General features: G+C 41.1%; 2 protein-coding genes across 2 annotated transcripts; one reads left to right on the top strand and one right to left on the bottom strand.

Annotated features, from left to right (window-relative positions):
- Positions 1 to 1,843: 1,843 nt before the first annotated feature.
- LOC117257275 (green-sensitive opsin-like) lies at positions 1,844 to 4,547 on the top strand. The gene is made up of 5 exons (XM_033627346.2): positions 1,844 to 2,307; positions 2,477 to 2,645; positions 3,303 to 3,468; positions 3,590 to 3,829; positions 3,925 to 4,547. Exons 1-5 carry the CDS (start codon positions 1,923 to 1,925, stop codon positions 4,021 to 4,023), a joined length of 1,059 nt encoding a protein of 352 aa, XP_033483237.1. The 5' UTR covers positions 1,844 to 1,922; the 3' UTR covers positions 4,024 to 4,547.
- A 2,031-nt stretch (positions 4,548 to 6,578) lies between these two features.
- On the bottom strand, positions 6,579 to 11,498 carry LOC117257276 (green-sensitive opsin-like). Its single transcript, XM_033627347.2, has 5 exons — positions 11,073 to 11,498; positions 10,745 to 10,913; positions 8,261 to 8,426; positions 7,789 to 8,028; positions 6,579 to 7,087 (listed from the first exon to the last, which is right to left on the bottom strand). The coding sequence occupies exons 1-5, from the start codon at positions 11,434 to 11,436 to the stop codon at positions 6,989 to 6,991; spliced, it is 1,038 nt and encodes a 345-aa protein (XP_033483238.1). The 5' UTR covers positions 11,437 to 11,498; the 3' UTR covers positions 6,579 to 6,988.
- Positions 11,499 to 13,504: the final 2,006 nt, after the last annotated feature.

Below are 13,504 nucleotides of genomic sequence, written 5' to 3'. Positions count from 1 at the left end.
ATCCAAGATGGATATTCAGTCAATAGGACAATGACTTTAAAACACTTTAATGTTTAATTCTATACAATATCAGGTCTATTGCTTTTTATAATCACTTTCATTTTACTGTAAACCACTTAAAGTTTTTCAGCTGAGCACCAAACGTGCAAGTGCATTTTTGGCAACATACTATCTAAAAGTAAATGGGCAATCTTTGCTGCACAGTAGAGAAAATAGTGACAAAAAAGTTGCATTAAAAGCTTTATTGGCAACATGAAATTGCTGCCAGTAATAATATAATTGTGTTTGTCACATTATAAAAGACTGAGTAATTGGAACAACCTAAAAAGATGCATGCAAATTTTTACCTTAATTTTTTTTAAGTTGAACCAATTAATTATTTTGTTGTGTGTGTTTCTGATTGAGGAATCAGCTGTTCACACAACTTAAATCAGCTATTTCTCAATGTCTCAGTGATCTGTTCATTCAGATATGCTCATCAGCTGTTTGAGTGGAGCTTCTGAGCTGCCGTTGTTGCAGACACAGAGGCTTTATACTACATTTAAGGTTTTGAACATTAGGTTTTCATTTCTGGCATGCTGTGTGCAAACATTTGTGAATAAGACAACAAAGATCCATGAATCTAGTCATTTTTAGAAATGTTTTCATTGAGGGCCTAATTCACAAAGAATGAACTGCGGCCGCTGATAGCACCTTGAATTGCACTTCACTTGCACCCGCAGTTTGCTCTGTCTTAACGTCCTATTCACAAAGGATATTGCGCTAATGATATACCAGCGCAAACACACCCACAAAGTTTGGCAGCTGAGTGCAGTTTGCCCCTGATTTGCCCCTGGAGCTGTTTTGTCGTTATCTTTTGAATTTAATATGAATTATGGAACCGTTTTTGTTCACGTTTGTTTCCCCCGTTTCGTAAAATAAATTATTGAAAGTTGCTTTTGAAGTGTGTGACAGAAGTGCGTATTGAGACGACCGCAGACTGTCACCTGTTCAATGTATCAATATCTTCGGATGCCATTAAAGTAATAATGATTATAATAATAATGATGTCAAAATATTATTTACAGACTGATTTAACAGACGATCACTGCTGCCACGATCACTGGAAAGTCTGGGCGAGAGGCTTCCACAGAGGAGCGCCCAGTTTGCACCAGCTTTCTAAAGACGTCATTTACTTCACTCAAACTGCGTGTGGCTATTAGCGCTGGTGTTAGTGAATTAGACGTTGTTTATCAATGAGGCTCATTTGCACAGAAAGGGCCAAATATATGCATATTACCTCATTTAAATACCTGCAAATAACACCGGAGCATCAAGACGCAATCTGCTTGGCAGCGCAGTTAGTGGAGCATTTCACCCTCTGCACGTGCTTTGTGAATTAGACGGTATCTGTTGCTCCATTTTTACCGGTTTAGTGGTCGCAAAAGCCACGCAATCCTTTTGTGAATTCGGCCCACAGTGCATATGTTGTGCTACTTATGTTTTAAGTTTTAGAAAATGTGACTACAGATTGGATAAAAGGAAGTTAGAGACTAAAAAACTTTTAAACTAACTTCAGTCATATCTTCTTACTGATGGTCTCGTTTGCTTATCTAGGGCATATCGAGGCATCCATATTAATTGAGACAGTTTCATAAACAGTTAAAAACTCCTTGTAGGTGCTGTAATCAGGATTAGGAGAACTCCCCCGTACCTGGTAAGTGGAGCAAATCACTTGGGGCCGTGGCCTCTCTATCCCGGGTTAAGTTGAATTACCGTCCTCATTTGATTTCTCTCAGTCCTTTAATCCCATTTTGGCAAAGTCCTGATAGGGTTAGTGGTGAGGTATAAAAACCAGACTCCGCAACTCTGACCATCGAGTCCACAGACACTCTTGGGGTTCTCCCGTTGAAGAAGCTCAGCAGAACAACAGAGCAGAGAAAATGGCATGGGATGGCGGAATGGAGCCCAATGGCACAGAGGGCCAGAACTTCTACATCCCCATGTCCAACAGGACTGGGATCGTTAGGAGTCCTTTTGAGTACCCACAGTACTACTTGGCGGATCCCATCATGTTCAAGCTTCTAGCTTTGTACATGTTCTTCCTGATCTGCACTGGAACTCCCATCAACGGCCTGACATTGCTGGTAACGGCTCAGAACAAGAAGCTCAGGCAACCTCTCAACTACATCCTCGTCAACCTGGCTGTGGCTGGGCTGATCATGTGCGCCTTCGGATTCACCATCACCATTACATCTGCTATCAACGGCTACTTCATCCTGGGAGCCACTGCCTGCGCTGTCGAGGGATTCATGGCCACACTTGGAGGTATAAAACTACCTATAGTCTTTCATAATGCTTGAATAGCTTCTTAAAATTCCCTTTAAAGTTTCCTCAGAACTTTAGAGTAAAGGCCATTGGCTTTACTTCTTAAACATCCAACAACCTAAAAGTCCACTTTTGAAGCTCCTCTCTAAGATTTCTTCTCTCTCTGCAGGTGAAGTTGCTCTCTGGTCACTGGTCGTGCTGGCTGTTGAGAGATACATTGTCGTCTGCAAACCCATGGGAAGCTTCAAGTTCACTGGAACTCATGCAGGAGCTGGAGTCCTTTTCACCTGGATCATGGCTCTGGCTTGTGCCGCTCCTCCCCTTGCTGGCTGGTCCAGGTAATTCACATTTGGACTTGTCATTTTACTGACAGTAACTGAGACTTTTCTAAATACTCTATATGGTAAAATACTGGGTAGACTCAAGAATTAATGGAAGACTTGACTGGATAAGACGGAATAAAATCCTTTGGGGAAATTAAAAACAAATTTAAAGATCTAACCCCAAGAAACAATATCTTCCTGGCATAAATACTCACAGGAAGCACAATACCATTTACTCTTTTAAAAGTTCTGAATGGAGGCTACTGGACACCAAAGAAATGACCACAGCTTAAGTTGAAGGTGCAAAGCAACACTTTGCACATAACCTCAGACTTTAGAAAGACTTTAAGACACTGTAAATCAATCAGTGCCATTACCTTTAATGAATGGATGGAACAACTCAAAATAGCATCATAGGAGAGGCTGACATATTGCATGTCAGGAAGGTTTGGAGATCTTTCTTGGTCCTGACCGAAAGGCTGACTTAATTAAGGGGATCAGCTCCCTTAATAAAAGGAAACAATAAACTTTTAAATCTCTAAAACTTGGCAGTTATGATTTAAAAGTATTGAGAAACAAACTACAAAGGCTTGATGAATTCACTGTGTAGAAGCATAGTCGTACAGATGCAGAGATGATTTGCAATAATTCCTTGTCTTAAACCTCACACAGGTACCTCCCTGAGGGCATGCAATGCTCCTGTGGACCCGACTACTACACTCTGGCTCCAGGCTTCAACAACGAATCATATGTGATCTACATGTTTGTCGTCCACTTCTTCATTCCCGTCTTCCTCATTTTCTTCACTTATGGAAGCCTTGTGCTGACAGTCAAAGCAGTAAGTTCATGAAATGTTGTACCTCTGAAGTCCAGTCATTCTATAGCTGCTTTTCATTCAAAGCTCAGCAAAAGTGTCTGTGAATTCTCATGATGTTTTCGGGGGATCTCGCTCACTTTAGGCCGCAGCCCAGCAGCAGGAGTCAGAGTCTACCCAGAAGGCTGAGAGGGAAGTGACACGCATGTGCGTCCTGATGGTCTTTGGCTTCCTGGTAGCTTGGGTGCCATATGCCTCTTTCGCTGGATGGATCTTCATGAACAAGGGAGCTGCCTTCACCGCCCTGACAGCAGCTATCCCCGCCTTCTTTGCAAAGAGCTCAGCCCTGTATAATCCCGTTATCTACGTGCTGATGAACAAACAGGTTGGTTTAAGAGAAAATCGTCTTCCAGTGTTTAAACTCATCACAATGCCCATTACATGCTCCTTATTTCAACATCCCTTTCTGCTCTTTTTCAGTTCCGTAACTGCATGCTGAGCACTATTGGAATGGGAGGCATGGTGGAGGATGAGACCTCAGTCTCTGCCAGCAAGACAGAAGTCTCGTCTGTGTCTTAAATATAGACATTTTCATAACCTGGACATTTTCCTTTCTACTGTCTGTTTGATCGGGAATAATCCTGGATGTGGACTGAGTGAAGTTCAGGGATGTCTGGACTACTTGACCAGTGATGAACGGCTCCAGAAACAAACTCGTCAACCTTGTCTTTTCTCTCAAGGATGTTGGAAAGTGTTTTTCATTTCGATGTGAATTCAGAATTATTGCAAGTATTGGTACGATCTGTGAACACATGTATGTGGATGCTCACCTTGACTCCCCCTGCTGTCAGAGGCATGGCTGCTGTCCCTGAAAGGTTGAAGCTATTTGGCACCATTGAATCCACGTAACATCCTTACAGAACATATTTGATATTTTCTCTCTTACATCAGGGGGAGCACATTTTGTACCGTATTCTCCAAATGGGCAACTATATACCATGTAACACAATCTTTTTGTCACTTGCTGAGTTGGTCATCATGAATTGTAAACATTGTATATATTTAAAAATGAACTTAGTTAAATAAATAAATGCATGCATGAATATGTGTTGTCATGGGTTCATTTCAAACGACAGGCCATAAAAACTGGCTGCCAGTATTATAATACGGTATTTACACGGGTTTAATTACACTCACAGAGAAGCTTAGGTTTCTCCTGCTCATGTTGTGCAGACCTAACCCACCTGACCATATGCTCTTTACTAAAGCCTCAGCCTGCTTCTGCATCCTGCCTGTGGAGGGCATCTGCACCCACAGGATACACCTTAGGATCGTGCCATCAGGACTATTGGATTATGACAGTCCAGAGAGACAAAAGGAGTGTGGTAAAGCTAGATCAGGTTAATCCAATTAACAAGGAAAAGGACAGGGATATAAACACCAGACTGTTGCAAATCTTATTTGCCACACTGGCTCAGAGAACAGTGTTTAACGTTGAGTGCAGAAGTGCATGCACATGAGCCTACATTAGTGCAAAATAGGGAAAGGAAGTCACGGGAGATAAAGGATCTAAGGTTCAGAACAATGCAATAAAGGCAAAGAAGTGTTACAGTCATGGAGGTGACTGCAACTTCCTTACTTTCTACTAATAAGCAGTAGTTAGGAAGTTACTGAGGATAAACTCTGCTGTGCTGTAGTGCAAAGAAAGTGTACCTGTATGGGTTGTGGTCGCGTACATTGCTCCATAGCACCCACCAGAGGGGGGAAGTTGAAATAATTAATGTCTAGGGTGTTAGTAGTCTTCTTTTTCCCCACCTGTGTCCCAACACAGATGGTGTTAAGCCCTGGAAGGAGGGCAGAGAACATCCTCTACTGGACCCTTGTATGTGACCTGACTGTAATGAAGTTACCTGGGGTACTTGTCACCTGATCCAATCAATTTTTTGGTCTATTGGTTTAACCCTGGCGACTTCATAGTCCTCTGTAAGTCTCTTACTAGGGTCAGTGAGATGGTTAACCTCAAAATGTGCTGTGCGTCATTTAACTCTATTCTTAGGGTATAGCAGAGGTAATCTACTTAGAAATGTCTTTTGAATTTACACATTTTCATTGCTCTTGTTTAAAAGTTTGATCCTGTATTTTTTTTTGCCTCCTACCAGGGTCGCCCCTCCCTAAACGCAGAACACGCGCTGTGCGTAGGGCCTCATCTTCCATGGGGGGCCACATTTTGCGCGAGGGGACGCATTTGCGCATATGCGCAATGGATGCGCACATGCACTACCGTGAGGCGCGCATAGAATCAGCTCGAGGAAGGAGAGAAGAGACCTGACCGCCCATGCGTGGCTGCGATGATTGACAGCACTCGACATCTGAACAATCAACGGCAGGCACTTGCAGAGCGGCAGCAGGTGAAGAGTTGTCGACATGTCGTCCAAAAGAGCCTCAGGAGTATGTGCGGGGACGGGAGGTCGGATGCTCCCAGAGAGGGGATAGGGAGAAATATAGCTAAATAAGATGAAAATAGAAAAAAAAGTCTCTGTATTTTATTTCTGTTTTCAGTCTCCCTCTTTTATTTTCAGTGTTTAATCAAGGGTGGAGGATTGAGGTGGTGGAAGTTAATTTCTTTTGATGAGTAATTGTTTGCTATTGGTGACTCGGATTTGTTTATTTATTTATTTCAGTTTGAAGTTATTTTTATTTAATATTTATTTATTTATTTCAGGTTGATTTTTTTATTTTATTTGACTCATACAGCCAAACTACTGTATCTACAGTATTTGTTATTGCCAATAAAGGTTGTCAAGTTAAATGGCAAGTTGTTGTACGGTCATTTTGTACCTATGATACATTTGGGATGGGGGCCTCTAAATAAAATTTCGCTTAGGGCCCCAATTTGGTCAGGGGCAGCCCTGCTCCTAACCCTACAACATTCTGTTATACCATTGAGACAGAGTTGAAAGCATACAAGGTTGGGGCTAATTGAACAGTCAATGGATTGCTCTTCAGCTCCAAAGAAGACACATTTTGGCTGCATATCCATCATTAAGTCCTCTTCAGTGTAAAACTAATATTTACAATTCACAGTTCCAGGTTCAACTGTTTAAATATCAAAGAAAATAAGAATAACCAAGAAGTCTTTTCATGCATGCATTTAATAACTTTTTTCCTACACTTTCATGTTTACAAAATATATACACAATATTATGACGGAGGCCAACAGATACGTTAACCTCTCCATGTCATAAATATACAAAGATGATTCTCACCCACTCGCACATCCAATCATACCCATCACCATTATTTGAGCTGAGATATGATGCTGGTGTCCAGCTTCTTTTTTTTTTATCACAAACTCGAAACAAATTGAGAATGTGCACAGTAAAAACACTGCAGTAGGCATGTTTTCTGAGATCAATGTCCATTTGTGGCAGAAAAAGAAAATCATTCGCCGGTATCCATTCGTTCATTTCCATTCCAGGACAGCCATTCAAAATCAGTAAAGACATCAGAAAAGAGGAAGTCGGGAGGTGTGAGGTGCTTAGCTTTAAGAGACAGAAGACACTTCTGTCTTGCTGGCTGATACTGAGGTCTCATCCTCAACCATGCCTCCCATTCCAACTGTGGAGAGCATGCAGTTACGGAACTGTAAAGGAGAAAACATACAGAGGTGAGGCGTCAGAACAAATATCGCCGTGTAGGGGAGAAAATCAGGGAGACTTCAGAATCACATTTGTTCCTAAATCTCAAATCTATGAATTCAGCAGCACTAATCCAAAAGGTTTGCATTAATGAACACATACATCAACTTACAACTACTTTATAGTGTGATGTAAACCATATGTAAATGCTAAATATGGGAAATATCAAAATAAATGACAGGTTGCACCCTCAGTGATTGACTGTTGGTAATTACTTCCTGATAAGTCACTCTGTAATGGCTTTAGTAATGGTTAATACCTCATTTACTAATGTTTTATACATCAGTTTTAAACCATCAATAAGGAAAAGCCTCTAGGTTGTCAGGTTGTGGCTGGTGTTCATCCTCCTACAGCAGGAACATTTAATTAATTACTATTTACATTTACAGTTGCAGAAGATTTACTAACTTTGGGTTTATTAACCTTTACTATAACAGGTATGCATTTGCCTTAAATAAGTGCAGACTGTGGTTTATTTTCATTATAGAATTTTCACAACTTGGTGACCCCGAATTTGTTTTGAGTAATGGCTCATCTTAAAACTATTTATTAATCATTTATAAAGCCATTAGTTTCATGGATGACTTATCAGCCTTTGGTCCAAGTGTCTGCAGTGAGAGTTCACACAGAGCAGCAATAGACTGACCTGTTTGTTCATCAGCACATAGATAATGGGGTTGAACAGTGCTGAGCTCTTTGAGAAGAAGGCAGGGATGGCCATGGCTGTGGCTGAGAATGCAGCTCCCTTGTTAAAGAAGATCCATGCAGCAAAGCTGGCATATGGGGTCCAAGCCACCAGGAAGCCCAGCACCATCAGGATGCACATACGTGTCACTTCCCTCTCGGCTTTCTGAGTGGATTCTGAGTCCTGCTGCTGAGCTGCGGCCTGTAATGTGTTAAAGCAGAAGAACAAGAGGGAAATTAGTGACACATACAATTGATAAATCTGACTTGTACAGAGCTTTTTTGTGTCATCAAAGACACATGACAGCATAAAGAAGGGGCACAAACTGCTTTTAAAATGATGCTGGGGTAGGTTTCAAATACAAAGTACTGGTGGGTTAAACGTGTCACTCACTGGTATTACAGCACAGTAGAGTTAAGGAAGTAAGACTTACAGCTTTGACTGTGAGCACAAGGCTGCCATAAGTGAAGAAGATGGTGAAAACTGGGAAACAGAAGTGGCAGGTGAACATGTACATGACGTATGACTCGTTGTTGAAGCCTGCAGCCAGAGTGTAGTAGTCGGGTCCACATGAGCACTGCAGACCCTCGGGGATGTACCTGTGTGAGAATAGAGGGGGCAGCAGAGACAGTCAATTCACATTGTACAGTCAATGAGCTCTGAGGGGGAAATGCTGCAGGCTCTTAAGTGTGGAAATGTACACACGCTACATTTCACCAGAATAATGCCTGAAGCAGAATATTTGGATAAGTCCAAACATCCTTGTCCCCTAGTGGGAAAATCACTTTTAGACAGCAGATCTCTGTGTCAGACTGCGCTGTAGATGAAATCTCGTTTGACAGCAGAAGATCAGAGAACTAATTTTGTTGCACCGTCTGTTCAGGCTGCAGCTGAAACTTTAACACAGTATCGTGCTGTCCATCAAAATGTTCACCTACTTCTGCTATCCAAAGCACATTTGCTATATTTAAGTATGCACAGTTTCGAGGTACAGCGCCTAAATCAAGTATTCATGCTACTGTATACTTCTGCTTGACTACATTTGACAGGGAAATATGTGCTAATCAGTTAAAAAATCACATCTTATCAAGTTGTAAAATATGAGCTTCAAATTAAAATGCTGCTTATACATTTATACATCAGTAACAATAATACACTATTTAAGCATGTAATGAAAGACAGCTCTGAAAGTACTTTTACTGGTGATACTTTAAAGCAACTACAAGGGATTTTTGTTTGATTTTGGCTGCCCCTTGTGGACAAAAGCAGTAGTGTTTCTTAGACTGAAGACGGCATTTCCTACGAGCACCGTCGCCTCGAGCTGTAAAGATCTTGATCTGACTAAAGCATGCATTCATGCAAGTGTATGAAAGATGCAACTTATTCTCATTCAGCTTATGTCAGCCAAAGTGTTAGCTAGCTTTGTTGCTGATGTTTATGTCATGAATAAAATAGATCCAGGAGGAAGAGGGCCAATTTAGGATCAGTTTCAAATCCTCTGAAACCCTGCAATCCTCTCCATTCTCTAAAGAAAAATCTCCTCCTGCTTTCTTTTAACTTGTACTGCTTACTGCAAAATTTTGCACAGGAAAATGTAAATATAGGCTCTTCCAGTCTGCAGGCCGTAATTTTTTTCATCTGAATTTGCAGGGAATCAAAAAAGCATTAAGAATAGCTTCACAGACACAGCCAGTCTTCTCGGTGACTGCGTCATTAGCTTATGTAGGCTATACAGAGGCTTTACATTGAGACTGTTGGGTCAGTTGAAAACTCCCTGTGACTGCTTTAAGGACATTTGATTGGTATTAATAAATCGATACTTTAACATATAAACAGCATTTTGAAGGCATGACTTTAATTCAGGCTTTTTGTTTCTTTTAGTGTCACTAGTTTGTGGCTTTTTCCGGTGCTAAACTTTCCTAAAGACATTTTAAAAAAATAAAAATAAAAATCTGCATCAGATTTCATTCAAGTAGCTACTATTTTTTTTTAGTTTTTTGCTCTTCCACATGGGTTAGGGGCTGTTTGCATGATTGAATACTGCCTCAATGCATTTTCACACCTATAGTTAATTTACTCTGGTCCGAATCAGTTGAGTTTGTGAACTTGGAGCATGTTCCTCTTAATGCAGTCGCTTTTCACACAAAGAAAAATCAAAGCAACTAAAAATGCATCACTACAACCATGTGAGAACATTCACTCTGCTTATTAGTGAGCAAGGAATCAAATAAAGGAAGAAGGTTCCTAGTTCCAGACTAGTCCACATCTCTGTAAGATTAACTTTGCTATATGCAATTTAACATGGAGCAACAGCAGAGTTCGCATTTGCTCACAACTGTGGAAATTATCTGAGCAATATACCAGGCAAAGCTATACTTGTAGTTCAAGGTAAAGCCTTGCTATACAACTTCACACTATGCAAGGAGGCTATATAGCTACTATAGCTACAGGAGCCATTAAACTCCTGGCACAGTGCTCAAGATAGCTGGATCCGATCCAGGTCAGATCATGAACCCGAGTTGGATTAAATGGCACTAAAAGGCAAAGGCATGAAAATACCTTAAGGTGTGAAAACCCTATTAGTAAGGTGTGCTTCATCCCGCTTCAGCTTCACTCAGCCAAACAAAAGCTTTAGAGTCCTGTCAGAAACCCGAGGGTGATGCTGCCGATGCTACATCCATGTTTTTTATAGTGTGTGGTTAATGTCGAAGGCTCTAAATTAATATATTGCTGAAATTAACTTACATGTCACATATTCTATTAAGTTTCTCCTGCACATGCTTAAAAATTGCAGCAACCAAAGAGTGTTCCCTTGTACATGTTGGCATGTGAGTGATGTTTTTAAGGCAGACTAAAAAACATGCGGTTCTATCCTTTAATGTGTCTCTTTCGTAGGTGTTTGATGTTAGATATTTACCTGGACCAGCCACCCAGTGGAGGGGCGGCACAAGCCAGAGCCATGATCCAGGTGAACACTACTCCAGCTCCTGCATGGGTTCCAGTGAACTTGAAGCTTCCCATGGGTTTGCAGACGACAATGTATCTCTCAACAGCCAGCACGACCAGTGACCAGAGAGCAACCTGACCTGCAAGAAACAAAATCATCTGGTTATTATTATGTTTCGGTGGCTACAGCTTTGCAGTGGATATTTTAGGCAGTACTGCGAAATATGGAAAACATTTATATCTTTATGACAAGAGCAACACTATGCCATAACAATGCTACAGAAATTAATAAAACATACCTCCCAGGGTAGCCATGAATCCCTCAACGGCACAGCCCATCGGTCCAAAAATAAAGTAGCCATTGATGGCAGTTACAAAGGTGATGGTGAATCCGAAGCAGACCATGACCAGTCCAGCAACAGCCAAGTTGACCAGGATAAAGTTAAGAGGTTGCCGGAGCTTCTTGTTCTGAGCTGTGACCAACAGAGTAAGAAAGTTGATGGGGAAGCCAGTGCAGATCAGGAAGAACATATAGGCAGCCAGCAGTTTGAATTGGATGGGATCTCCGAGGTAGTACTGTGGATATTCAAAAGGACTCCTCACGAGCCCCGTCCGGTTGTTCATGGGGATGTAGAAGTTCTTGCCCTCTGTGCCGTTCTCCATCTTGCTTGACTTGGGAGGATCGACTGTCTGTGTTATGACCAATGCAGTGGTGAATCTTTCTACCGCTGATCTTTGGTCGAGCTTTATACTGCCCAAAAACTGGATTACAGGAGGATTGAGAATAGGTCTTTACTGTAATCCTCTATAATTCTTCTTACTACCACGGATAGGCGTTAACTAGTAAAGGTGTCTAGTCCAATTATGCAAGTGTGAAAAGCGTACATCCGTCTTTTCTCCTTCCTTTTTTATTTTTTCATGGTCAGTCAAGGCACTTGTGCTTGAAGTTGAAGATCTCAAACCTATCTGAGGAGAAAGTAAAATATTTTCTCAAGAGAAATGGTGTGAAATCTCAAATTTTCACCAACTAAAAAAGTTATTTTCCTCTTGTTACTGTGTGAATTATTCCATACAACTAATAACCACTCACACATTTATATAGTAGATAGAATAATTTGTAATAAATACTGTTCAAATAAACAGATTCTTAATATTTTGAATATTTCTAATGTTTAACTCGTTGTTGCTTGCTGATTGTTTTTGTAAATACATTTATTTCTTAACAAATAATAGAAATCAAAATGACTCATAATGATAAACATTTTAGAAAGTTGTTCTAGTATAATCTTATTTTGCTGCCGTGTGCTTCAAATGGTGTAAAAGCACTTTAATGTAAACAACCAATTAGAGCAGAGGGGTCTCTAACGCAGCTGTCAAAAGCTGTGTCAGAGACTCTTCAGCCCTGACTGGTTGTTTTCAGTATGCCGCAGTAAATTTTAGCAAATGCCAGAAGCGACAGGAAGAAGAGGAGGGGCAAGATTTTTTCAGACTATCTGTCTCATGTACGTCTTTCAGAATAAAGTGACAGTTTCAGCAAATATGACAAAAGGTTACTGAAATCACTTTAAACGGGCAATGTGTCTCACAATCTAAAATATCAGATCAGGAAACTTTCTGTTGCTGCTTTTACACAGGTTGGACCTAGTACTGCCTCTGTTCACCAGCCCGCTGTGACCCCCAGCATTTGGGTTTGTGCTGGCAGGCAAAGTAGTCCCCTAGGTGGAGCGTATGTGACACTTAGCTTGTCTCATTTGCGGTCTGAAGAGCTCAGAGAGCTGCAGGGAGCGGAGCAAGGAGGGCCTGAAATCAGAAAATCAATGTGGGAGTTTTTGGTAGCTGTTACAAACAAGGGCGAGATTTCCGTTCAACATTTGGGGGGGCAGGGACACATACGGAGTGGGGGAATCCTCCCTTGGGAATTTTTGAGCATCAAACACCTCATTCCCTGCATTCTAGTGATATTTGCCATTATATTTTTATTTTAGTTTAGTTTATTTGATTTATAAGAGGACAGTGCGCAATGACATTGATTATTTACAAGGAATAAAAAAAACATGGTTGCACCAGATTTAGCAAAACACTAATTTCCATCTGTAGTCCTACACATAAGTAGATGCAATAAATCAAAATAAAATTCAAGGTGCAATGCAGACTGCAGTAAATCCATGTGCCTAACACATAATAAAACACAGAGAGGGAACACTTCACTGCACAATGAATACTTTTACTTTTTAAAAATACAGATTAAGTACATTTTGCTGGTATTACATGACCTACTTTTATTTGAGTTAAGGACTTCTACTTGTAGTGGAGTATTTTCACAGTGTGGTTTTAATTTAGTGGAGGTTCTGGATCCTTCCACCACTCAAAACGTTTTATTTTGACCCTGTTCACAACTGGTGCTCAGGTGAATGTCTGCGTGAATGAAATCATGAAAACCAGAGTAAGACAACAGGTTGCAGCAGCGTGAGGTGTCACTCCTCACTCCCTCACTCTGCACCACCCGATTAACATCATAACTAGAGCAGGTCAGACACAGGAAAACCCCTTGCTTTGTTTTCTAACAATGACCCTATTACTTCGTCGCAGTTGACTAGAAGTCCGACTTTTGGTTGCGGTTCTCTTGGCGCAGCTCCATATTCCGGTCTATCCACCGGACTCCTCATTCAGCAGCAGCCAGTCCGCTCTGCTTCATTCGTCGGTGCGCATGGATGAATGGTCTCTGCCTGGA

Source organism: Epinephelus lanceolatus, chromosome 1 (assembly GCF_041903045.1).
Source record: "Epinephelus lanceolatus isolate andai-2023 chromosome 1, ASM4190304v1, whole genome shotgun sequence".
NCBI lineage: Eukaryota > Metazoa > Chordata > Actinopteri > Perciformes > Serranidae > Epinephelus > Epinephelus lanceolatus.
Note: the sequence above shows the minus strand (reverse complement) of the source record. Positions and strands in the feature narration are given on the sequence as shown.

Coding starts and splice junctions, on each gene's coding strand:
- LOC117257275 (XM_033627346.2), top strand. CDS start 1,923: ATGGCATGGGATGGCGGAATGGAGCCCAATGGCACAGAGGGCCAGAAC. Junction 2,646..3,302: donor CCCCTTGCTGGCTGGTCCAG/GTAATTCACATT, acceptor AACCTCACACAG/GTACCTCCCTGAGGGCATGC. Junction 3,830..3,924: donor ACGTGCTGATGAACAAACAG/GTTGGTTTAAGA, acceptor GCTCTTTTTCAG/TTCCGTAACTGCATGCTGAG.
- LOC117257276 (XM_033627347.2), bottom strand. CDS start 11,436: ATGGAGAACGGCACAGAGGGCAAGAACTTCTACATCCCCATGAACAAC. Junction 10,914..11,072: donor ATTCATGGCTACCCTGGGAG/GTATGTTTTATT, acceptor TGTTTCTTGCAG/GTCAGGTTGCTCTCTGGTCA. Junction 8,427..10,744: donor CCACTGGGTGGCTGGTCCAG/GTAAATATCTAA, acceptor ATTCTCACACAG/GTACATCCCCGAGGGTCTGC.